General features: G+C 42.4%; 1 protein-coding gene across 1 annotated transcript in view; it reads right to left on the bottom strand.

The window, feature by feature from the left end:
* Nucleotides 1–550: 550 nt before the first annotated feature.
* Nucleotides 551–24,870, bottom strand: part of LOC134348335 (sentrin-specific protease 2-like) — an 84,710-nt gene continuing 60,390 nt past the window's right edge. Inside the window, exons 13-17 of the mRNA XM_063051529.1 lie at nucleotides 15,131–15,334; nucleotides 13,948–14,027; nucleotides 7,491–7,575; nucleotides 6,140–6,235; nucleotides 551–1,165 (exon numbers count right to left, since the gene is read on the bottom strand). Of these exons, the coding sequence (XP_062907599.1) occupies nucleotides 1,103–1,165; nucleotides 6,140–6,235; nucleotides 7,491–7,575; nucleotides 13,948–14,027; nucleotides 15,131–15,334 (528 nt within the window). The 3' untranslated portion in view covers nucleotides 551–1,102. The remainder of the gene's footprint in view (nucleotides 1,166–6,139; nucleotides 6,236–7,490; nucleotides 7,576–13,947; nucleotides 14,028–15,130; nucleotides 15,335–24,870) is intronic.

The raw sequence follows: 24,870 nt of genomic DNA, 5'->3' as shown, positions 1-24,870 counted from the left end.
TAGAGCTGAAGGACGATCACAGTACGAAGGGTGAGACACAGAATTCCATTAATATAGCTTTTCACCATGTCCCAAGATGTCAAGAGTACTTTACAACAATGACAGTAGGCCACAACCACTCAAAATGGAGGAGGATTTGGGATTGCGTGGGAACCTAGAGTTCATTTGTCAGAGAAATACAAAAACCCAGTATAAAAAGGTAGAAGAAAAATGCCACCTTCCAAATCACACACCTGTCCCACCAAAGGCAGGGCCTATGGTTTCTGCATTGGCCTTATCAACCACCTCAAATCTCATAGAAGCAAAGTGGAAGAAAATCTACCTCGATCCCTAGGGTCTGCTCAAATCACTGGCATCAAACATGAGATGATGTCAAGAGGGGGAGGGAACTAGATTAAATTACACTCAAAGTGCCATTGCAGTCCATTGCCGATGAAGGACAGAGAAGATGTGGAGTGAGTATGAATATGAATAGCAGAGTTTGGATGAGCTTGTATACACATACACACACAACAGTACAAAATCAACACAACTGAAGGATAATACAAGGTCAGTATTTATCTTTATTAAATACAGTTATAAATCTCAGTTTCAACACAACACAATGGAACTGTATCCAAAGGATTTACAAGTCTATAGGATTCCACAGTTGTAGCATCAGAAGGAATATACCACAGCAACACTGTTGCTTCAGGTGTGGCAAAAAAAGGAAGATTCCTTCGCTGACTGCATTAACATCTTGCATCACAACCTACACATACTGTTTTGTAAGGGCAGGAGAAGTCCTTATAACGTTCTTCTTATTGCTGTTGGGTGAATTAGAGAGGCAGGAGTTTTCTACCACACATTTGCCCAGAAGTCAGTAATCACACCAGGTTCAGCTTTTTGAACAATAAGAGCTGAGCTGAATGTCTAGTTCATACTTACTTTTGCTATCTCCACATCCTGAAATTCTCAAAGCAGGAAAAGGGTAACACTACCATGGTGGTTACAGCCTCTCCAGGTTCCCAGAAGAGGCCAGTATTTGGCCTATTTCAGCCATGCAGAGCCAGCAGAGGGAACACAGAATATTACTTCTTTATGCCTGTCAGCTCCCCAAGAGTCACAATAGCTTTTTGTGGAGGATCTCCCAAACCATTTTCATCCTGAAGTAGGGAATATCATGCTGGAAGAAGTAGGAAAAAAACTCCAAAGTAAATGATTTAACAATTTGAAATCACAAGCATGATCTGCAGATGCTAGCAATCCAAAGCAACGCATAAATTGCTGGAGGAATTCAGCAGGCCAGGCAGCATCTATGGAAAAGAGTAAATAGTTCACTGGTGAAGGGTCTCGGCTCAAAATGTTGACTGTTCCCTCTCTTCCATAGACGTTGCCTGGCCTGCTGAGTTCCTCCAGCAATTTGTGTGTGTTGCTAACAATTAGAGATAATACCCAACAATGAGTAAGCTTCAGCGGACTTACTTAGCAGATTTTGAAAAATACTAATACCTAAAAATCATCAATAACTCACTACACGTTAAAGCTCTGTAGTAAATTTATTTCAGAATCTCAGTGCTCCTCCCTGTGAAGAGTGAGCAGCTATTCTCTTTGTACCTCCCTCCTCCACTGGCACTTAACCACCTGGCACATTCCAGTAACTGGCCCCTCAGAGGCAGATGCAGGACACACACAGCGTGAGTAGTTAATGCAAAGTGCAGATTAATCAAGCATTTACTATCCCCAGCTACTCTACAATTCAATGTTATACACTGATGGATCCAAATCTATTACAACTGTACCTATACAGTGACAACCTGTACCTAGCAGCACAAAACTGCAGTACTACCTAATGACAGAATTACACCCACCATGAATGCCAAGTTTTTTTTCTCCTGCAGAAACAATGCAAGGATAAATCCAGAATAGCAAGACTGAAGAATTCTCACAACTTAGGTTAATAAAGGAATGCAACACACATACTTTCAACTAATTGAGCTATTCTAAATGAGATTCACAAAGGTATTTCTTGGGGTAAGACGATTGTCCTATCATGAATATCTGAAGCATTTGATTTGGAGTTCAGAAGAATGAGGTGGATGGTGGAGATCTTATTGAAACATAGAGGAGCCTAAAGAGCAAGATGTGGTATATATGGAGATATTTCCCTTTTCTGGGAGTACCTTGAACTTGGCGGCAGAGTTACAGTAGAAAATCATTGGAAACTGAGGTGCACATGAATTTCTTAAGAGCACTGAATCTCTGCATTCTCTGCTTGGGCTTTACAAATACACTTCTGCTTAAAATTGTTATTTGATATTGAGTTTGACATTTTGCCTTATCAAACACTCATGTCACATGTAACACACTTGGCTGAGATGTAGAAGTTTACTAATATAGCTTATCTCAGATGCACAAGACCATGCTTTTTTTTTGCACAACAGTAACAGCAGAGGAAGGCATTTGGGGGTACTGGGAGAGGGGTAGAATTTAGTAATGGTTCTAATATAGAGTTATGATCAGTCTGAAAGAACTAAATTGCTTGTTCCTGTTTCTAATTTGTACACCTGCCAGATTAGGACTTCTTCAATTAGTCTAGCTATATGCATTGGACTACTGGTTGTTTTCTGTTGTTCTTCTGCTAAGAATCAAGATTAGTGATCCTTCCTTCCAACCAACGCTTCTATCTTTTTGATAGGAGTTACACATCTTTTCTAATGGCTATAGGGTATTAAGCAGAGAAGTTGAGAAAAAAAATTCAGTTAAGCAAGAGCAGTTAATATTTGGAAAGAAAGAGTGATAGGACGGATTCTTCAGTCATTTTCAAAGATGGCTAGCTATACAACTGAAAGTAAAAGATTGAGGGACTTGGAGAAAGAGCTAAGGAATAGGGCTGTTGCTCAAAGGAGCCTATTTAGTTCTAATATACTTAATAGCCTATTTTTGTGATGTCAGGGTACACTGCAGGTACAGATGTTAGATGAAAAGCTCCTTTATTTGCTGGCTTCCTTAACAGAGTCATAGAGCATAGGAACAGGCCCTTCGGCCCATCTAGTCCATGCCGAAGCCTTTAAACCGCCTACTCCCATCGACCTGCCCTCCATACCTCTACTATCCATGTACCTATCCAAACTTCTCTTAAATGTTGAAATCAAGCTCGCATGCACCACTTGTGCTAGCAGCTCATTCCAAACTCTCAGGACCCTGAGTGAAAAAGTTTCCCCTCAAGTTCCCCTTAAACTTCTCACTTTTGACCCTTAACACATATCCTCGGGTTATAGTCCCACCCAACTTCAGTGGAAAATCTCTGCTTGTATTTACCCTATCCACACCCCTCATAATTTTGTATACCTCTATTGAATCTTCTCTCAATCTTCTATGTTCTAAAGAATACAGTCCTAACCTATTCAACCTTTCCTTATAACTCAGGTCCTCCAGACTCAGCAACATCCTTGTAAATTTTCTCTGCACTCTTTTAACCTTGTTTACATCTTTCCAGTAGGTAGGTGACCAAAACTGCACAGCATACTCCAAGTCAGGTCTCACCAACATCTACAACTCCAGCATAACATCCCATCTCTTGTACTCAATACATTGATTTATGAAGGCCAATGTGCCAAAAGCTTTCTTTACAACTCTATCCACCACTTTCTACAAATTATGGACCTGTATTCCCAGATCCCTTTGTTCTACCACACTCCTCAGTGCCCTACCGTTCACTTCGTTGGTCCTACTGAAGTGCAAAACCTCGCACTTGTCAGCATTAAATTCCATCTGCAATTTTTCGAGCCGATGCAGATCCCTCTGCAAGTCATGATAGCCTTCTTCACTGTCCACTACACCCCCAGTCTTGGTGTCATCCACAAATCTGCTGATCCAGTTTACTACATTATCATTCAGATCATTGATAGAGATGACAAACAAAAAAGCATTGATCTCTGTGGGACACCACTAGTCATGGGCCTCCAGTCAGAGAGGCAACCATCTACTACCACTGTCTGGTTTCTCCCACAAAGTCACTAATGCAATTGACTACCTCATGCAGAATGCTGAGTGACTGAACCTTCTTGACGAGCTTCCCATATGGGACCTTGTCAAATGCCTTACTAAAGTCCATGTAGACAACATCCACTGCCTTGCCTTCATCCACTTTCCTGGCAACTCCCTCAAAAAACACTAAGATTGGCTAGACTTGACGTACCATGCACAAAGCCATGCTCTCCTGTTGCTAAGGATGATTTAAATATCTCTGCTTGGGCCCCTGCAGTTTCTGCACTTGCCTCATGTAGGAACACCTTATCAGGCCCTGGGGATTTATCCACACTGATCAGCCTCAGGGTAGTAAACACCTCCCCCTATGTAATCAGTGCAGGGTCCATGAAGTTGATGCTGCTGTGCCTCACTTCTGAAGTCTGAGTGCCTGTCTCCTGAGTAAATACAGATGCAAAGAATTCCCTTACCATCTCCCCCATCTGGTTTTGGCTCTACACATGGATTACCATTCTGGTCTTTCAGAGGGTCAATTTTGTCCCTTGTAATACTTTTACTCTTGACATATCTGTAGAATCCCTTAGGATTCTCCTTCACCTTATCTGCTAGAACAACTTCATGCGGTCTTTTAGCCTTCCTGATTTCTTTCTCAAGTGTTTTCTTGCAGCTCTTGTATTTCATAAGCACCTCATTTGTTCCCACTTGCCTGTACCTGCTATGCACTTCCTTTTTTCTCTTAACCAGTGCCTCAAAGCTCTTGAAAACCATGGTTCCCCTAAACTTGTTATCTTTACCTTTTATTCTGACAGGGATATACAACCTTTGTACTTTGAAAATTTGGTTATTGAAGGCCTCCCAGTTACCAAGTACACCTTTGTCAGAAAACAGCCTGTCCCAAATCCACACTTGCCAGATCACTTCTGATATCATCAAAATTGGCCTTTCTCCAATTTAGAATCTCAATCCGTGGACTAGATCTGTCTTTCTCCATATTTACGTTGAAACTAATGGCATTGTGGTCACTGGATGCAAAACGTTCCCCCCACACAAACTTCTGTCACCTGCCCTGTCTCATTTCCTAATACAAATCCAATATTGTACACTATCTCATTGGGACCTCTGTATACTGATGAAGGAAAGTTTCCTGAACACATCTGACAAACTCAAGTCCTTTTATAGTATGGGATTCCCAGTCAACATGTGGAAAGTTAAAATCACCTACTAAAACAACGTTATGTTTCTTGCAACAGTCTGCAATCTCTTTACAGATTTGTGCCTCTAAACCCTGCGGACTGTTGGGTGGTCTGTAATATAGCCCCATTAATGTGGTCATACCTTTCTTATTACTCAGTTCCACCCAATACACCTCACTAGTCGAGTTCTCTAGCCTGTCCTGATCGAGCACTGTCATGACATTTTCCCTGACCAGTAACACCACCCCTCCTCCTTTAATCCCTCTTGCTCTGTCACGTCTAAAACAATGGAACCCTAGAATATTAAGCTGTCAGTCCTGCCTCATCTGCAACCATGTCTCACTAATGGCTGCAACATCATTATGCCAAGTGTTGATCCTTGCCCTGAGCTCATCTGCCTTTCCTACGATACTTCTTGCATTGAAATATACACAGCTCAGGACACTAGTCGCACCGTGCTCAATCTTTTGATTCCTGACTTTGTCTCAGATCTTTCCAACATCTGTCTCCACAACTGTTCTGGCACTCTGGTTCCCATTCCCCTGCAACTCTAGATTAAACCCCACCGTGCAGCATGAACTTCTCACTAGGATATTAGTCTCCTTTCAGTCCAGCTGCAAACCATCCCTCCTGTACAGGTCTCACCTTCCCTGGAAAAGAGCCCAATGATCCAAAAATCTTATTAATTTTTGACATTTTTCAAAGAATATAGCCTAGTACTTACTGGAGTCAAAAGGACTTTATCATTCTCATTGAGTAAGACCACAGTATAGCTGGTGTAGTAAGTAGAAGAGTCATCTCCTTGGAATAACGTGGATTAGGTTACTAGAGGTTGTTATTGTGAATGGAAGGGGACCTATCATGTTCTATCATTATCTGACTTGAACACTAATACCAAGTCAGAACTACTCTCTGATCCCCAACATCTGAGCCTTAATTAGCAGAAAATGTGATGTTTTAAAATAATAATTTCTTACCTGGGTAAAGGTAATCTGTTCATCTCTTGCAATGTAATCAGCATATTTACAGACGAATACCCCACAGTCACTTCCATTCAGCTGCTGTGGAACCTCCTGTTAGTTAAGCAGGACATGTTAGTAAAGAAGGAAGCCAAAACCGAACCGTTTCTATTAACAGTGATCAGAAAGGGCATTTCCTTTTTTTTTGGAAAGTTTAGTTGGCTCATTTTGCATTTTGTGGAAACTCAAATTTTCCTCACTTCAGAAGAATTACATTTCATGAGTAATTAAACAAAATTGATTACCTTTATTTGTCTTATGTAAATCAAAACATCAAAACACACAGTAAAGTGAGTCATGAGTCATTGCTGGGGCAGCCTGCAATTGTCACCATGCTTCCAGTAGCAACAAAGCATACCCACAACTCACTAACCCTAACCCTCGTGTCTTTGGAATGTGGGAGGAAACCCACGCAGTCAAAGGGAGGCCATACAAACTCCTTACAGAGGGCGGCAGAATTGAACCCTGATCTTACAGCCGTCACTGTAAGTAATTGTGCTAATTGCTATGTTACTGTGCCACTCAATTTGCAACTGTTTTGTTTGTTACTCAATTCAAAGTAAATTTTATTATCGAAGTACATTTATGTCACTGTATACAACCCTGAGATTCAGTTGCCTCCAACTTTTAATCTTTTAAAATATCTGGGCTGCTTTAATTCTGGTTTTCTAATCATTGTCATTGTCAAGTGACATGGTTACTGAAGATGCCTCAAAGCTCCAGAGACCAAAGTCCAATCCCGACCTTGGGTGCTGTCTTTGTGAAGTTTGGATGTTCACCTTATGACCACATAGGTTTCCAACAGATGGTCTACCGCCTTCCCACATGCCAAAGACATGCAAGTTGATAGTCAACTGGCTTTTGTAAATTGATCCTATCATAAGAAGCTGGCAAGAAGAAGTATGTGGGATGGGACAGGGGTGGGGTGGAGTTGATGGAGATATGATGGGTGGAAGAACGAGTTTCCATCCTGTATGACCCTATGAGTTTATGCAGCTGAGCTAAAAACTTCCAAGGCTCCGAGCCCTGGAATTATTTTTCCAAACATGGTTTTCCTTCTATTAAAATGCTCATTAAAACCTTTTAGTCAATCTGACTTAACAATTCTGATATAGTTGTATCAAATTAAGTATGTCCAAAGGATGTGTTCCTAAAATCCAGGTTTAGTGCCCACACCGATCACATCACGGACAGGCAATCAAGTATTGGTCTGAAGCATCCAAAGACTAATTTTTACTTTCCCAAAAGTGACCCCATCTTCTGTCAGTCTAGTATGAAATACATAAAAGTAAACGTTGCTGGTAATTACATGAGATCTCATGCTGCGGAGGACCCACTCAGAGGAATCCAATTGATGGCCTTTTTTGTTCCTGCTTTCTTCCTGCAAGTATTGTCTAAAATTAAATGAGTGAAAAACAGTGAAGGTATTTATTAATTTATAATACTGCACAACCAGAAAAGGACACAAGAACATCACTGTATGGTTTTTAATACCTGTGCTGTAATAAAATAGTTAGAGCAATCACAAGTGAAGAAGCAGCAGCCTCCAAGTCTACTCCTGTTCCAAGAAGATGCATTTCTTTTTCCTTTTACTGATCTCACCCACCTTTTGTTCTACCAGTCACCTTCTCATTCTCAATTTAGTCGATTTGAGTGGAATGTAACAACAGTGCAGGGCAGGGAACACCCAGATTCAATATCTAGTCTGAGCAGAATCAACTTGAGGTACAATTAATCATGAGTCAGAGTTTAAATTCCTAGTTTCCAATAGTCTGTTTTTATTATCCTAATCAAAAAATGGTGGAAGGACATGTTGTGTTGAGGATTTTGTAATAGGATTGAGTGACTGAGCAATACCTGGGCAACAGAGTTGAAGCCATGCTCTTTGGTAGGAGGAATCAAAAGGCAGATTATTATCTAAAAGGAAAGAGAATGCAAATGAATGAAGAATCTAGGTGTCCTTGTGCATGAATCACAAAAGGTTAACAGGCAGGTTGAGCAAGGTATGAAGAAAGCAAATCACATATTGGCCTTTATTGCAAAGGTGTTGTAGCTTAGAAGTAGGTAAGGTTTGTATTTTTACAATGTGAGGCCACACCCGTATTGTTTATGCAGTTTTGTTCTCCTTCTTCAAGAATGGATTTAATTAGCTTTGGAGGTAGTCCAAAAGAATTCAGCCTACTCATTCCTGGAATAAGAGGATGGTTTTATGATAAGAAATTAAACAGGTTTGGTCCATATTCACAGGAATTTAAAATGATTACAAGTGACCTTATTCAGATATACAAAATTGTACGGGGGCAATGAGAGGGTAGAGGTTGAGACACAGGAGACCGTAGGTATTGGAACCTGGACAACACACAAATTGCTGGAAGAACCCAGTATCAGGAAGCGACTATAGAGGAAAATGCAGAGCTGATGTATTGGGTTCAGACTCAATCCAAAACTTTGACTGTCCATTTCCCTCTGCAGATGCTGCCTGACCCACTGAGTGCCACAAGCATTCTGTTGCTAGTTAGACAATGAGGCTGAAGTCAGCATGGTTTCATTAAGACAAAATATTGCCTGACAAATGTACTGGAATTCTTAGAGAAAGTAACATGCAATATTGACGAAGGAAAGGATGCTGCTTACTTGAATATTTAGAAGGCTTTTGACAAGCTGCCACACATGAGGCTGCTGAACAAGACAAGAACTTATGCTATTGCAGCACGGATAGAAGATTGACTGGCAGTAGGCAAAGGGTGGGAATAAGGAGGGCTTTTGTTGTATTGGCTGCAGTGACTAGTGGTATTCAGCAGGGTCAGTGTTGGGTCTGCTACTTTTCACATTATATGTTAATGATCTGGATGACAGAATTGATGGCCTTGTGGCCAAGTTTGTGGATGATATTAAGATGGGTGGAGAGGCAGGTAGTGCCAAGAAAGCAGAAAGTTTGCAGAGGAGTATTGTGTTCAGTTCTGGTCACTGAATTATAGAAAAGATGTCAATAAAATTGAGAGAGTACAGAGAGGGGACTTGATAGAGGTGTTTAAAATTATGAGGGAGATTGATAAAGTTGACGTGGATAGGCTTTTTCCATTGAGAGTGGGAGAGATTCAAACAAGAGGACATGAGTTGAGAGTTAAAAGGGCAAAAGTTTAGGGGTAACATGAGGGGGAACTTCTTTACTCAGAGAGTGTTAGCTGTGTGGAATGAGCTTCCAGCAGAAGTGGTTGAGGCAGGTTCGAGGTTAAATTGGATAGACAGGAAGGGAATGGACGGTTATGGACCGAGTGCAGGTCGGTGGGACTAGGTGAGAGTAGGAGTTCGGCACGGACTAGAAGGGCCGAGATGGCCTGTTTCCATGCTGTAATTGTTATATGGTTATATAGGAGTTGAATAGATTAGGAGAATGGGAAAATAAGTGGCAGATTGAACACAGTGTAGGGAAGTGTATGGTCATGCACCTTGGTAGAAGGAATAAAGGTGTAGACTATTTTCTAAACAGGGAGCGAATTCAGAAATTGGAAGTGCAAAAGGACTTAGGAGTTCTCATGCAAGATTCCCTAAAAGTTAATTTTCAGGTTGAGTTACTAGTAAGGAAGGCAAATGCAATGTTAGCATTCATTTTAAGAGAGTAGAATATAGAAGCAAGGATGTATTGCTGAAGCTTTATAAGGCATTAGTCAGACCTCGCTTGGAGTACTGTGAACAGTTTTGGTCCCCATGTGTAAGGAAGAATGTGCTGGTATTTGAGAGGGTACAGAAGAGGCTTACCAAAGCTATTTTGGAAATGGAAGGTTTAACATATGAAGAATGTTTGATGGTTCTGGTCATGTACTTGCTGAAGTTTAGAAGAATGAGGGAAGATTTCATTGACATCTACTGAATATTGAAAGGCCTAGACAGAGTAGATGTGGAGAGGATGTTTCCATTAGAATCATAGAAAAGTACTGCACAGAAACAGGCCATTCGGCCATCTAGCCCACGCCAAACCATTAAACTGCCTACTCCCATCAATCTGCACTAGAACCACAGCCCTCCATACCCCTGCCATTCATGTAGCTATCCAAACTTCTCCTAACGTTGAAATTGAGCTCACATGCACCACTTGCGCTGGCAGCTCGTTCCACACTCTCACCACCCTCTGAGTGAAGAAGTTTCCCCTCATGTTCCCCTTAAACATCTCTCCTTTCACTCTTAACCCATGACCCTCGTTGCAGCCCCACCCAACGTCAGTGGAAAATGTCTGCTTGCACTTATCCTATCTTTAGCCCTCTATTTTGATTGCCTCTATCAAATCTCCCTTCAATCTTCTATACTTCAGGGAATAATGTCCGAATCTATTCAGCTTTCCTTAAAACTCAGGCCCTTCAGTCCCGGCAGAACCAGAGAACACTACCTCAGAAAAGAGAGACGTCCATTTAGAACAGAGATGAGACGGAATTACTTCAGCCAGAGGATGGTGAATCTGGCCAAGTCACTGGGTGTATTTAAGGTGGAAGCTGATTGGTTCTTGATTAGTAATGAAGTTATAAGTTACGGGAAGAGACAGGAAGATGGGGCTGAGAGGGAAAGCAAATCAGCCAGGATTGAATGGCAGAGCAGACTCGATAAGCTGATTTGCCTAACTCTGCTCCTATGTCTACTTTTACTTCTACAGTTTCAAAACTGGTTATTTTAAACTGACATGTATGGGCATTTCTTCTTAAAGAGAGCAGTGAATCTCTGGAATTCCCTATCTCAGAGAGTTGTAGAAGCCAAAAGTATTTAAAATGGAAGTAGAAAAGCTTTTGAAAAATTGAGGGATTAATGGCCATGGGGATCAGGCACAGAGGGAAGAATTGAGGTTGGGATGAATCATCCATGATCATATTGAAGAGACGGCAGGTGGGTGACCAACTGCTCCTACTAACTTATGTTCATTCTCTTGTCTAGGCCCCACTTCTTGCAGCCACGATGTGTGGGCTCTGATGCTACTTAGTTGAAGGCAACACCAATAACTGCAATTGGTCCTGACTATGTCCTTTCCAGGTTAAAAATATCCAATTTATGTACAGCCCCTACACTGTATATATAGATTTCTGATGAAAGAGTCTTGGCCAAAAAATCTTGATTATTTATCCCTCTCCATAGGTGTTACCTGTCACGCTGAATTCCTCCAGCATTTTGTGTGCGTTGTTCAAGTTTTCCAGCATCTGCATAATCTCTTGGGTTTAGAACTAGATTATAGATGTCAAAGATAGCTCTAAGGAGATTTCAGAGATATGGAAAGGTGAGACTCTGAAACAAGAATAGTTTCTTAATAAAAGCAATAAAATAGCTGTGCTGGAAATCTGAAATAGAAACAAGAAGTGCTGGGAATACTTGTTACTTTCCGTGGTCACTGTTTATGCAATGACCTGTTTCTAGTCAAGACTGCACCAAGCTGCAGTCTCCATTGAAATAGTGGCTCAGACTGTTGTTCTTTTAAGTTTGTAGTAATGGTTTTGGGGGCAGAAAGGAGAGTTAGGAGTCAGGTTAGGGTTTAGAGACAGGGATGAGAGGGAGTTAGAGATCAGATTAGGCTTAGTTGGATGTCAGGCCTCTGCTAGGCACTTGAAGTCCAGTGATGTAGATGGGTGATGAGGAACATCTGGAGTCCAGGCCCCAGCTCTGCATTTGAAGTCCAGCCATGCGGACAAAGGACATTCAGAGTCTGGGTCTCTGCTCTTTGCTCGAAGGCCAGCAATGTGGATGGGTTACGAAAGACATCCGTGAATGTTAGGCAGTCCTAGATTTGTGGGTCCCAGGATTGGATGTTCCTGCAAGCATGAGGCACAAGAACCAGTCAGTCGGTGAGCCTGGAGTTGAGTCTGAAGTTTGAGGTCCCATTATCAGTTAGTCTGTGTGTCGATAGCTAGATCAAAGCACGAAAGATGATGAGATGTCTGGAAGACAAATCCTAAAGCCTGACGCCTGGAGACCGAAGGCCTGTCCTGGAGAATTGTCATTGTGTGTGGGTGGGTAAGAGGGAGGGAGGGTGGAAATGAGGAAAGGACTTGTGTTGCTGTTGTTGTTTTGTTGCTTGTGTGTTCTGTATTTTTGTTGTGTTCTGCCAGGCATTGTAGGCACACTACGTTGGCGCTGGAACGTGTGTCCCCAGCACAGCCTTAGGTGTGTTGGTAACTCAAACAACGCACTTCACATGTACATGTGATAAATAAATCTGAATCTGAATGAACAAGCGAGTTGGAGACTGGCAGGATGAATTTGTCAACTGCTGCGGGACTGCTGCAGGCATCTTCTGCTGTGGCTGCATTTCTCAGTTGCAAACAATTCAGAAGGACAGAACCCTCTTGCAACCTCACGAGGACCTGTATCTGTAACAGATGCTGCTGGGTAATCACCAGGAATCAGAACTCTGACTTATCAGCCTGCAGCTCAGAGTGCACCGAGACTAATCATACTTCAGGTTAACTCTGCACAGGCTGGATACTGAATCAGGGTTTCCCTGTTTTGTGCTGTTAGTTACATTCCACTTAAACCAACTGAGTTGACACTGTTGCTATCACTACATGAAATAGGCTTTGGGATAATAAATGTAGAAAAGAGAGGATCAAGAATCATTCAATGACCAAATAATGATTTTTGTACTGGGAGCAAGGTTTTGTGGACAAACTGAATAGCCCATCCATTTATTATTATCATGTGAATGCACCTCAGTTTTGGTATTGCTCTGTACTTATCAAGATCTACAAGCCCCCTATTAAAAGCTTGCCTTCAATGCTAGGGGCATAGAATATAAGAGTCAGGAAGTCACATTACAACTGTGTAAAACTTGGTTAGGCCACATAGTTCTGGTTGCCCCAAGATAAAGAGAATATAGAGGCTTTGGAAATGCAGAGGAGGTTTACAAGATAATGCCTGGATTAGAGAGTATTAGCTATAATAAGGAGAGGTTGGACAAAGTTGGATTGTATTCTCTGAAGCACTGGAGGCTGAGGGATGATCTTATATATGTTTATAAAATTATGTGAGGTGCATATCCAGTAGACAGTCAGAATCCTTCTCTCCCAGGATAGAAATACCTACTGTTAGAGAAGTTAGTTTTAATGTGAGAGGGGGAAAAGTCTTGGAACTCACTGCCAGGGATGGTTAACGGAAGTAGATTTAATAGTGGTGTTCAAGAGAGTTTTAGGTATGCACTTGGATAAGCAGGGAAGGAGAGATAGGGACCATGTGCAAACTGGAGAGATTAGTTTAATCCGGCATCATGCACAGGCACAGATATCATGGGCTAAAGGGTCATGGCTGGTGTGAAACCAGTCTGTGGAGGGGTGGTGTAAAACTGTGAGAGGTGTGATGCCAAGAACTGTAGCCTCAATGTGCACAGGGCAAGGGGAGGTGGAAGCTGGCCCAGAAGGACTCAGATGTTCAGGTGACAGGACGGGTTGCGGGGGGGGGGGCATGGAGTATGTTGTAATAATCACACTTAGAGGTGGCTAAGGTGAGGGTTTCTGCAGTGAAGCAGCCAAGTCGGAAAAAGGTTCAACAATATTTGAAGTGCAAGAGGAAGGGTCACTCAATTATAGTCTGTACTGGACCGTTCTATGTTCTATTTTCTACTGGGATTCCTTTTCTCAGAAGCTAAACTATTTCAGTACCATTCATTTATTCCCAACCATCATTTGCATATTTTTATTTACAGCATAACTTCCTAGATGTATTTCAACATGCTCTCCAGAACCTGATATCTGATTTGACTGAAGGAAATAGAACAAAATGTTCATGGGGATACTTACAACAGTGTCCAGCACACATTGTCATTCCACTGACCCATGGAATCAAGGTGAAGGATTATCTTTTTCCTTAAATCTGCAACCTGTTCAATAAACATTTCTGATTTTAACTTTACACTGTATTTCATATTACCAACTCAGTGCTCCAGCTTTCAGTCACCAAGATCAAAAACACATCCTGCCTCAATTACCTGGCCAATTTTTCTGACTTTAGGTGAAGGTGTAGAGTGGTAAAATGGATTATGATGCCTAAAATTTCTACAGCTTCCTGTTTGTATCCATATATTTTCCTGCAAGTATAATTTACATTGTACCCTATTCCCCATGTATCGAAAAAAATGATCTTAAAAAAATTTTGCACATTAAAAAATGCACCCTTGTTCCATGGCATAGTTTAGTCATAAAAACAATATCCACATGCAATACAAGAAGAAATAATCTGTTTGGTGAGATATTTTTATCATCTTACTGTCGTGGTCCAAGGCAAATGCCATATTATTATGTGAAAAGAATTTGCTTGATCTAAGTGGCAGACCACAAATGTACATTTTAGCTTTACAAATTAGAGTTAAAAGGGAGAGCGATTTCCCTCTTCTTTTCCCACCATCCAAGGAAACAGTAATTCTTATGCACTTCTTGCAATTCAGTGTACTGCACATCCTGCTCACAAAATGGTCTCATCTATATTGATCTCTTTGTTGAACAGCCCAATTCAGTCTGCAAGGGTGACCCTGAGTTTCCTGTGGCCTGACACTTTAATATCCTAGTCCAACACTTTTTAAAGACATTTGGACAGATACATGGAAAGATTTAGAAGGTTATTAGATGAATGCTGGCAGATGGACTCACTTGGATGGGACATCTTAGTCAACATAGACCAGTTGGGCTGAGGATCTGTTTTCCTGTTGTATAACACTATGAATCCATCAGCTCCTTTGGAAACATGTTCCAGATAGTTACCATCCCTTGTGTGAAAAAAGATCCTTTTAATTTCTCCAATCTCCCCTTAAACCTGTGGCCTCTAGTTTTCGGTTCTCTGTCCTTGGAGTATCCACTCTATCTATCATGCCCCTTATTTATAATCATTTGAAAAGTTACCCCCCGCCCCGCCAATCTCCTAATATTTCAGAGATTCTCATGCAGATGAGCCTGCACTGAAACATTACTGAAGGAAATGCTTGCTTACCGTCAAACACCAATGTGCTCCTAAATGTACTGGTACCAATATAAGGTCCTTTTCAAATAAATCCACTCCTTTTGTCCATTGCTTTACAGTCTGATAGCCTCCAGTGTGCAGTTTCAGATAGAAAAACGTATTAAATGCATAAACTCCAGGAAAATAAGCTTCTTTACTTCTTTCCATAATTAAACACATGTAGAAGTTAATCACCTGCAAAACATCAACAGAAGATGGTTCATAATCTCATCTGTCACCTGCTATGGAAACACCAATGCTCAGGAACAGAAAAGTGATGGATAGAGGCCAGTCCATCACAGGCAAAACCCTTCGCACCATTGACTGTATTTAAAAGGAACATTGCCACAAGGAAGCAACATCTATCATCAAGGATCTCCAACATCTAGACATGCCCTCTTCTTGCAACGACCAGTCATGAAGTACAAGATTCTCCACTACCAGGTTCAGGAACAGTAGTTCCTGAAACAGTTCAGTGTTGAGGTGAGTGAAGTTATCCATGCTAACTCCACAACCTATATTTACTTCTTTATTTGCATGCTTTGTCTTCTTTTGCACATTGGTCTTTGTTACATGTGATTTTTCATAAATTCTATTGTATTTCTTTAATTTCCTGTAAATGCCTTCAAGAAAATTAATCTCAATGTAATATATAATGATATACATGTGTAGCCCCCGCCCCCCGGCCACCCTCAGGGTCGTTCTCCCGCCTTCTCCCCCGAAACCCCGCACATACAGTATCTTCAAATACACCAAAAACATAACAACTATCCCAATTAGTTAATAAAACATTTCTTATCACACTCTAAACCAAAACAAGCTGCTAGCGCAAACTTTCTCTACGTTTAACACAACAAAGCCGCATTCCCCAAACTAACATAACAAAGACGCCATTTTAATTAGCCTCTGCAGTAACATAAAAGTCGAAACCCCCTTGCACTCTCCCCCCACCAAATAAAGTCATGCCCTCATGACTTCTAAATAACTCGCCAACCAGTCCTGCAGACACACAACACATACATACACAGATACACACAGTGACAGTGCTCCCCAAACAATAGACCTTATTCCTCATTCCCCCGATCGGTAGCTGCTGTTTAATATTACCGTCCCATGGGCGCTACATAGGCCAACCTATCTGGGAGCTTCTTAACCCTCCGAGACCTTCGTACCCCCTCACCTAAACCCAAAAGGCTCAGACACTACTAGGGATACCTCGGGCCTGCTTGCCAACTCCTCTCTCACTCACGCCACCACTACAGCTAGGAGCCCCCGTCCCGTGTCCGGGGCCCCACCTCTCCTCCTTCCCGATCCTGCCGCAACTCAGATTGACGACCTGGGTTTCCATCCCCCAGTCCACCACCATCTGTCCCACCAGGAAGTTCAACTGGTATGTCGGGTCATTTTTCTCACATTGCACCAAAGTCCTCCGGCCAAAAACTCCTCCACATTTGACACTTCGCTTCTGTCGCCTGGGCTCAGCCACTCGCCTCGCTTCGTAGTCCCCCCAGGTGAATCTAAGCTCTAGGCGGTCATCCACATACGTCAAAACTCCACACACCTTCACTTCCCCCATGGTCTTCCTCATGCCCCGCTGGAAGGATGCAGGGGCTCCGGATATGCCCTTGGGCATCTTTTCGGCTCGGAAGAATCCTAGGGAACTAATAACGGCCGTCCTCGGCTCAACAGCCGCACTCCTCGGGATCTGGCAACATGCACTCCTCAGATCCAGCACATTAAACCACGTCGCATAATCCGCACACGCGCTGCCTCCATCTTCCACGCCGACAGGGTCCTGTTGCCGTGACCTCTCTCTCACTGAGGTGTCTTCAGCAGTCAACTCCCCTCCCTCGTGGTAGTTCGGAGCATCTACTAAGAGGGTCTCGTCCTCAGCTACTTTCCCCAGGCTTTACCACCGCTGGGTCTCGTTTAAATTTGGTACCGGTTCAAGCTGCTACACACGTCCTCAGAAGCAACTCGACACGCTGGGTGCCCAGACAATGCCCCATGAACTCCAGGGTCATTAACCAATCATCGTCTTCTGGATAACTACTGGCACTGGTACCCAAAGTCTCCGGTGCCCTTGCGGTTGTCAAAGATAAATGCTTCAGACACCGGTTGTAAAACGAACTGTACAACAACTTGACCTGCGCCCCGGGGTCGAGGATAGCTTTAGCATCGCTTCCCTCTATCCATAGCGACACCCTGGGGCGTGGTCCCTCTAAGCCTTCAGGAATAGGGTCTTTTCCTTTCGGAAGTTCATTGGTACATTGCTGGGAACGTGCTTCCCCAGAGACCCCAAGCCATTCCCCCACTGGGCCTCCACTAAGTTTCCCGACACCTCTCTGATCAGCTAAACACTGAAGGAGGAGCTGATCCCCTGAAATGATCCCCCGCTTTCAAATAACTGACAACTGTCAGTACGGTGTAAGTGAACCTGACAGCTCTAACACCGTCACCAGCCCGCCTACTCAAACTTTCAACCAATCCCTGTCGCTCTCCCTCAACCGAGCACTGTCACTGTGTGTATCTGTGTATGTGTGTGTTGTGTGTCTGCAGGACTGGTTGGCGAGTTATTTAGAAGTCATGAGGACATGACTTTATTTGGTGGGGGGAAGAGTGTAAGGGGGTTTCAACTTTTATGTTACTGCGGAGGCTAATTAAAATGGCATCTTTGTTATGTTAATTTGGGGAATGCGGCTTTGTTGTGTTAAACGCTGAGAAAGTTTGCGCTAGCAGCTTGTTTTGGTTTAGAATGTGATAAGAAATGTGTTATTAACCAATTGGGATAGTTGTTATGTTTTTGGTGTATTTGAAGATACTGTATGCGCGGGGTTTTGGGGGAGAAGGCAGGAGAGCGACCCTGAGGGTGGGCGGCGGGGGCTACATTGTGTGGACTTTGTCCGGGATTGGATCTACTGGTATGCTGTGTGGGTGCCCTGTTTAAATCTGTAATGTGTGTCTCTGTGGGTTATTTGCTGGTGATTGCTGTATGTGTTGTGGGTGCGGTCTTTGTTCGAGTTCAGGCTGGCATTGACGAGTTGGAGGTGGCACTCGGGGCTGTCCATGCTGTTGGGCGGGAGAGAGGAAAGAGTTGTCTGATTTGGAGGTAGGGTCTGCGAATAAATGTTCTAGCTCTGGCAGGCTCTGCCTGGCACTTGGGATAGTGTCCACCCCAAGAGGGGTGGAGATGTGCGAGACGGGGGCAGAACGGATCTCTCAGTTGTTAGACATGTACTTTGATAACAAATTTACTTTGAACTTTAGTTAGTCAAGCTTAACCTGCCATTCATGGCTGATCTGTCCCAGGCCTCTTCTCCTCTTCTGTTCCAGCCTCTCAAAATCATCAGGCACTCCTTTCTTTCAAAACTTATTTGACTGCCCTCTGTATACACCCAATGATCTAGCCTCCATAACCCTCTGCAGTAGAGTGTTCCAGAGGTTTGCATTCTCTGCTAGTAAAAATTCCTGCATAGCTCTTTTAAAGGAAGCATGCCTTTTGTTGATTAGGGTCGACCATGGATGCTGTGTCCTAGTTATCTACGCAAGCCAAGGCAGTACGGTATAGAGAGCAAGCTGTTGTCCATGCAGCAGGTTCCCTCGCTCCATGCAGCTGAAGAATTCAAAGGAACAGCAAAGACTGATACAGTTTGACACCACTGGCATCGTAGGAATTGCCGGTCAATGTTGAACTCAATGTAGCACTGCCTTAGGGACCCCAGTTCCAGATTTTTCCTTGGTGTTTACTCCCAAAGCCTTCCCAGTGGGTGGGTATAGCCGCAAGGCAGTACAAGTTTGAAATCAGAGTTTTCCTTCTTCTAGATGAGCTGCCAACCATGGCTGATAAGCCCCATCTGCCCAAAGCAACTGGTTTTAAGGGGCCAGTAACCCACCTTTGCCCCTTCTTCTGTCAGTAGAAATGGTTCCGCCGAGCTTAGTAACTAAGCCACACATGAAGGCAAGGAGCTGAACTTGGTCGTCAGAAGCTATTTCAGACACTGCCATTGGGAGTATTTAATAGGTAGTGCGAACTCATCCCTACTATTCACCCTGGCTATGACAATCTCAAGGAACCTTAAGGACAGTTTTAAATGACTGCCCCCTAATCTCATCCCCATGCTCATCCAAACTCTCTAGCAGAAACATCTTGACAATTACCTTGTCAAGGTCGTTTGGAAGGTGGACTTGCTGGGCAGAATAAAGCAACTGTATAATTGTCAGTCTTCCAGCTGTCCATTCCATAAGACCAACAATACAGTGCATCTCAGCTTACGTAAATATGTGTACATAAATGAAACACAACAGAGATCAGGATCAGCTTTAATACAATGTCTCACCTGGTACAATGGACTGCTGACTGAGGTCACAGATCAGGCTTTCTACAGATGGTTCATCAGCCATTTGGATGGGGGGGGGTTGTAAATCAAGTTACGTAGCGACTGAGAGTCACCCGACTGCCTCTTATAGAAGGGATGCGTGTTTACACAGCAGATAAGACCTTAAGACTAAGGAGCAGAATTGGGCCATTTGGCTGATCCATTTCCCTGTCGACCTCATTTTCCTGCCTTCTCCCTATAACCTTTCAGGCTCTGTCTAATCAAGAACACATCAACCTCCAGCTTAAATGTACCTAGCAACCTGGTCTCCACATCCATATGTGGTAACGGATCTCACAGAGTCATCATCCTCTGGTTAAAGAAATTCCTCATCTCTATTCTAAATGGATATTCTTGTATTCTGAGGCTATGCCTTCTGGTCCCAGATGTCCCTAATATAGGAAACATCCGTATCACTTCCATTCTATCTAGGCCTTTCAACATTCAATAAGTTTCAATGAGATCCTCCTTCATATTTCTAAATTCCAGCGAGTACTGGCCCAGTGCCATCAATCGCTGCTCATATGATAACCGTTTCATTCCCAGAATCAATCTCGTGAACCTCCTCTGAACCCTCTCCAATGTCAGTATATCATCATCATCATCATCATCAGGTGCCATGGCCAGTTTGAGCTTTGACTGCCATGGCCCACACACTCCTGTTTCAGGTCAAGTGGATTAATTCATTGGTATTCATTTCCAGTTCTCTGGCTGCTGTCTCCATCATCATTTGTCTGTCTTCCTCTTGCTTTCTTGCCTTCAATCTTCCCCATAATTACCGTGCATTCTAACTCCTTTTTCCTAATCACATGTCCAATGAAGTTATGTTGCCTTTTCATGATCTCATATATTATTTTTCTTTTTGCGTTTGCTCTGTTCATGGCATCCTCGTTAGATATTTGTTTCGTCCATGATATTCTTTGCATCCTCCTCAAAAACCACATCTCTGCTGCTACAATTCATTTCCTCACGTTACTACATATTGTCCAACATTCTGAGCCATATAACATAACTGGATAAACATAACATTTCAGTACTCTGAGGCAGGTTGTCATGCCTAGTTTAGTATTGGTCAGTATACTCTTCGTTCTCGTAAAGGTGTCTTTTGCCATCCCTATTCTTCTTTTGATGTCCACGTCGCACCTGCCATCTGATGTCACCCAGCTTCCTAAGTAGCAAAAGTTCTGTACTTGTTTTATGTCTTCCCCGTTTATTCTCAGCCTGTAGATAGGATTCTCCTTCTTTTTGGATATTACCATACATTCTGTCTTTTTGCAATTGATAGATAGACCCATTTTTGCACTTTCAACAATTATATCAATTAAGTTTTGTAGTTCTTCCTCCGTACTTGCAATTAACACAGTGTCATCTGCATATCTGAAATTATTGATGTTTTCACTGCCAACTCTGATTCCCAAGATGTCTCTTATTTTTTGTAATATTGTTTCACTGTACACATTAAATAAATCAGGGGAGAAAACACATCCGTGTCTAACGCCTCTCTTGATTTTCGTAAACTGACTCACATCTCCATCTATCCTTACAGCGGCAGTTGTTCCCAATACAGATTTCTGATTAGGTGGAGGTCTTTCGAATCTAGATCTAGAGTTTTCTGTAATATTTCAAATAACTTATTGTGCTTCACTTTATCAAATGCTTTTGTGTAGTCAATAAAACAACCAAACAAATCTTTTTGCACTTGAATAGCTTGTTCTGATAGTATCCTTAACATTAATATTGCATTTCTTTCCCTTTGTCTTTCACAAAACCACATTGTTCTTTACCTATTTCAGCTTGTATCTTACTTTTAGCTCTTTTCATCAAAATTCTTAGAAATATCTTGGTGATATGACTCATTAAACTTATGGTCCTATGTAATTCACATTCTATTGCTCCAGGTTTCTTAGGAAGAGTGATAAATACTGCTTTTTCATCTGTTCTGGTATGATTCCAGTCTCATAAATGTCAGTACATCCTTTCTTAAATAAGGGGCCCTAAACAGCTCACAATACTCCAAGTCCAGCCTCACCAGTGCCTTATACAGCCTAAACATTACGACCTTGCTTTTATATTCTCGTCCTCTTGAAATAAATGCTAGCATTGCATTTGCCTTCCTCACCAGCAATTCAACCTGCAAGTTAACCTTTAGGGACTCTGCACGAGGACTCACAAATCCTTTTGCACCTTGGATTTTGGAATTTTCTTTCCATTTAGAAAATAGTCTACACATGACCATACACTTCCTGCCACTGTATTCCATCTGCTCCTTGTTTGCCTATTCTCCTAATCCAAGTCATTTTGCAGCCTCTCTGCTTCCTCTACCCATCTTCATATTGTTTACAAACTTGGCCACAAAATCAATTTCATCATCCAAATTGTTGACATTAAACACAAAAAGAAGCGGTCCCAACACATACCCCTGTGGACCACCACTCGTCACTGGCTGCCACTCCGAAAAGGATCCCTTTATTCCCACAATTTGCCTCCTGCCAATCAGCCAATGCTCTATCCATGCTAGTATCTTTCCTGTAATACCCTGGGCTCCGAGTTGGTTTATCAGCCTCATGTGCAGCACCTTGTCAAAGGCCTTCTGAAAATCCAAGTACACAACATCAACCGATTCTCCTTTGTCTATCCTGCTTGTTATTTCTTTAAAGAATTCCATGGATCTGTCAGGCAAGATTTTCCCTAAAGGAAACCATGCTGACTGTGGCCTATTTTAACACATGCCTCCAAGTACCCTGAGACCTCATCCTTAACAATCGACTCCAACATCTTCCCAACCACTGAGGTCTGGCCTAAATTTCCTTTCTTCTGCCTCCCTCCCTTCTTGAAGAGTGGAGTGACATTTGCAATTTTCCAGTCCTCTGGAACCATGCTAGCATCTAGTGATTCTTGAAAAACCATTACTCATGCCTCCACAATCTCTTCAGCTACCTCTTGTAAAACCCTGGAGTGTAGTCCATCAGGTCCAGGTAACTTATCTACCTTCAGACCTTTCAGCTTCCCTAGCACCACCTCTGTAGTATTAGCAACTACACTCACTTCTTCCCCTTGAAACTCTTGAATTTCCCACATACTACAAGTGTCTTCCACATCAAAGACTGATGCAAAATACTTATTCAGTTCGCTGCCATTGTCTTGTCCCCTGTTCTTATCTCTCCAGCATCAATGTCCAGCAGTCCAATATCCACTCTCTCCTGTATTTTGCTCTTTATATACCTGAAAAAAACTTCTGGTATCATTTTCGATATTATTGGTTAGCTAACCTTCATATTTCATCTTTCTCCCCCTTGTGTTTTTTTCTGGTTGCCTTCTGTAGGTATTAAAAAATGTCCCAATCCTCTAACTTCCCACTAATCTTTGCACTCCCTTTTGCTTTTATGTTGGCTTTTACTTCCCTTGTTGGCCATGGTTGCATCATCCTGTCTTTAGAATACATCTTCTTTGAAATGTATCTATCCTGTGCCTTCCGAATTGATTCCAGAAACTCCAGCTATTGCTGCTCTTCCGTCATCCCTGCTGGTGTCCCCTTCTAATTAACTTTGGCCAGCTCCTCTCTCATTATTATGATTGTAATACTCCACGGTAATACTGATACATCTGACTACAGCTTCTCCCTCTCAAATTGTAGGGCAAATGCTATCATATTATGATCACTGTTTTCTCAGGGCTCCTTTACCTTAAGCTCCCTAATCATATCCAGTTCATTACACAACACCCAATCCAGAATTGCTGATCCCCGAGTGAACACAACCAAAAGCTGCTCCAAAAAGCCATCTCAGAGGCATTCAACAAACTCTCTCTCATGATCTTGCATCAACTTGATTTTCACAATCTATCTGCATATTGAAATCCCCCATAATTAATGTAAAATTGCCTTTTTGACATGCTTTTTCTTTCTCCCGCTGTAATTTGTAGACCACATTCTGGCTACTGTTTGGAGGCCTGTAAATAACTTCCATCAGGGAATTCTTACCCTCCAGAGTTTCTTAACTCTACCCACAAGGATTCTGCATCTTCTGACCCTATCTCACCTCTTTGTAAAGATCTGATTTTATTTTTTTTTACCAGCAGAGCCACTCCTCCTCCTCTACCTGCCTGTCCTTTCAATAGATTGTGTATCCTTGGATATTAAGCTCCCAACTACAATCGTCTTTCAGTCACGACTCCGTCATACCTGCTAATTTCCAGGGTGCTACAAGATAATCTACCTCATTTCATATGCTGCCTGCATTTAAATGTAAGGGGGTTTCGTCTTTTATGTTACTGTGTAGGCTAATTAAAATAGCTTCTTTGTTATGTTATACTTGGGAATGCTTCTTTGTAATGTTAAACACTGAGAAAGTCCTTCCCGCTAGCAGCTTGTTTTGGGTTAGACTGTGATAAGGAGATGTTACGAACCAATTTGGATAGTTGTTATGTTTTTGGTGTATCTGAAGATATTGTATGCGCGGGGTTTGGGGGCAGAAAGCGGGAGAGAGAGACGGAGGAAGGATCAGGTGCTGTTAGTCCGCTAATGGGGTTGGACCTCAAGCGGAGCTTTCGGTGAGGAGAGGAGATGGAGACGGACTCGTGTGGAGCGTCTGGTCGACCACCATTGTTGGTCCCAGGCGGCCGGTCGAGGTGGTCCGAGGGGTCGCAGGGTGAAGAAGGGTCCTGAGCTCCAACCGTTTGTGCACGAAGAGATTGAACTTTGATAAGTGTGGCGCCTTTGATTTTCCTTTTGTATTTTATTCTCTATTAATTATATAGTTTCAGTAATATCTATAAACTGTAAATCAATTAATCATATATGGTGTATTGTCTGTTATTTGGGCAGGGTGGGGTACATCACACAGCATCCACACACAAACTATTACCCAGTTTGGCGGGGCCGAGGGCTGTTTCCCTAGACTCTTGGTGGGAGATGAAAAAAATGTGACACTGAATATGCAAGACAGTCTGAACTAGAGACCTCAAATTCTCAGATGAAATAGTTAAAGTTTTTGTTGAGCTAATGAACACGAAAGAATGGATCCTCTACTTTCTCGATCTCCCCAAATAAGGTTTTCCATAGTGAGAGAAATTAATGTCCTTTGTGATATACACTGAGTTTTAAAATTGTAGTTTGTTAAAAGTGAAGATTTCTAAAGCTTTCCTAAAGGCACTCACTACTTGTGGCAATACAGTTAATCTCTATTTGGCCTTGCTCTTGGACAATGTGAAGGCAATGTCACTGACAGGATTGTTCAATGAAGTACAAATCTTTACTGACAGACTATAAAACTAGAGTAACTAACAAAACAAAGCATGCATGAAAGTGGCCAAGGGCATGAGAGGGTAGATAGGGTGCAGCTGAACACTGGTGCAAAG

This window comes from Mobula hypostoma, chromosome 6 (genome assembly GCF_963921235.1).
Source record: "Mobula hypostoma chromosome 6, sMobHyp1.1, whole genome shotgun sequence".
NCBI classification, from domain to species: domain Eukaryota; kingdom Metazoa; phylum Chordata; class Chondrichthyes; order Myliobatiformes; family Myliobatidae; genus Mobula; species Mobula hypostoma.
This window is presented reverse-complemented; position numbering and strand designations above follow the sequence as displayed.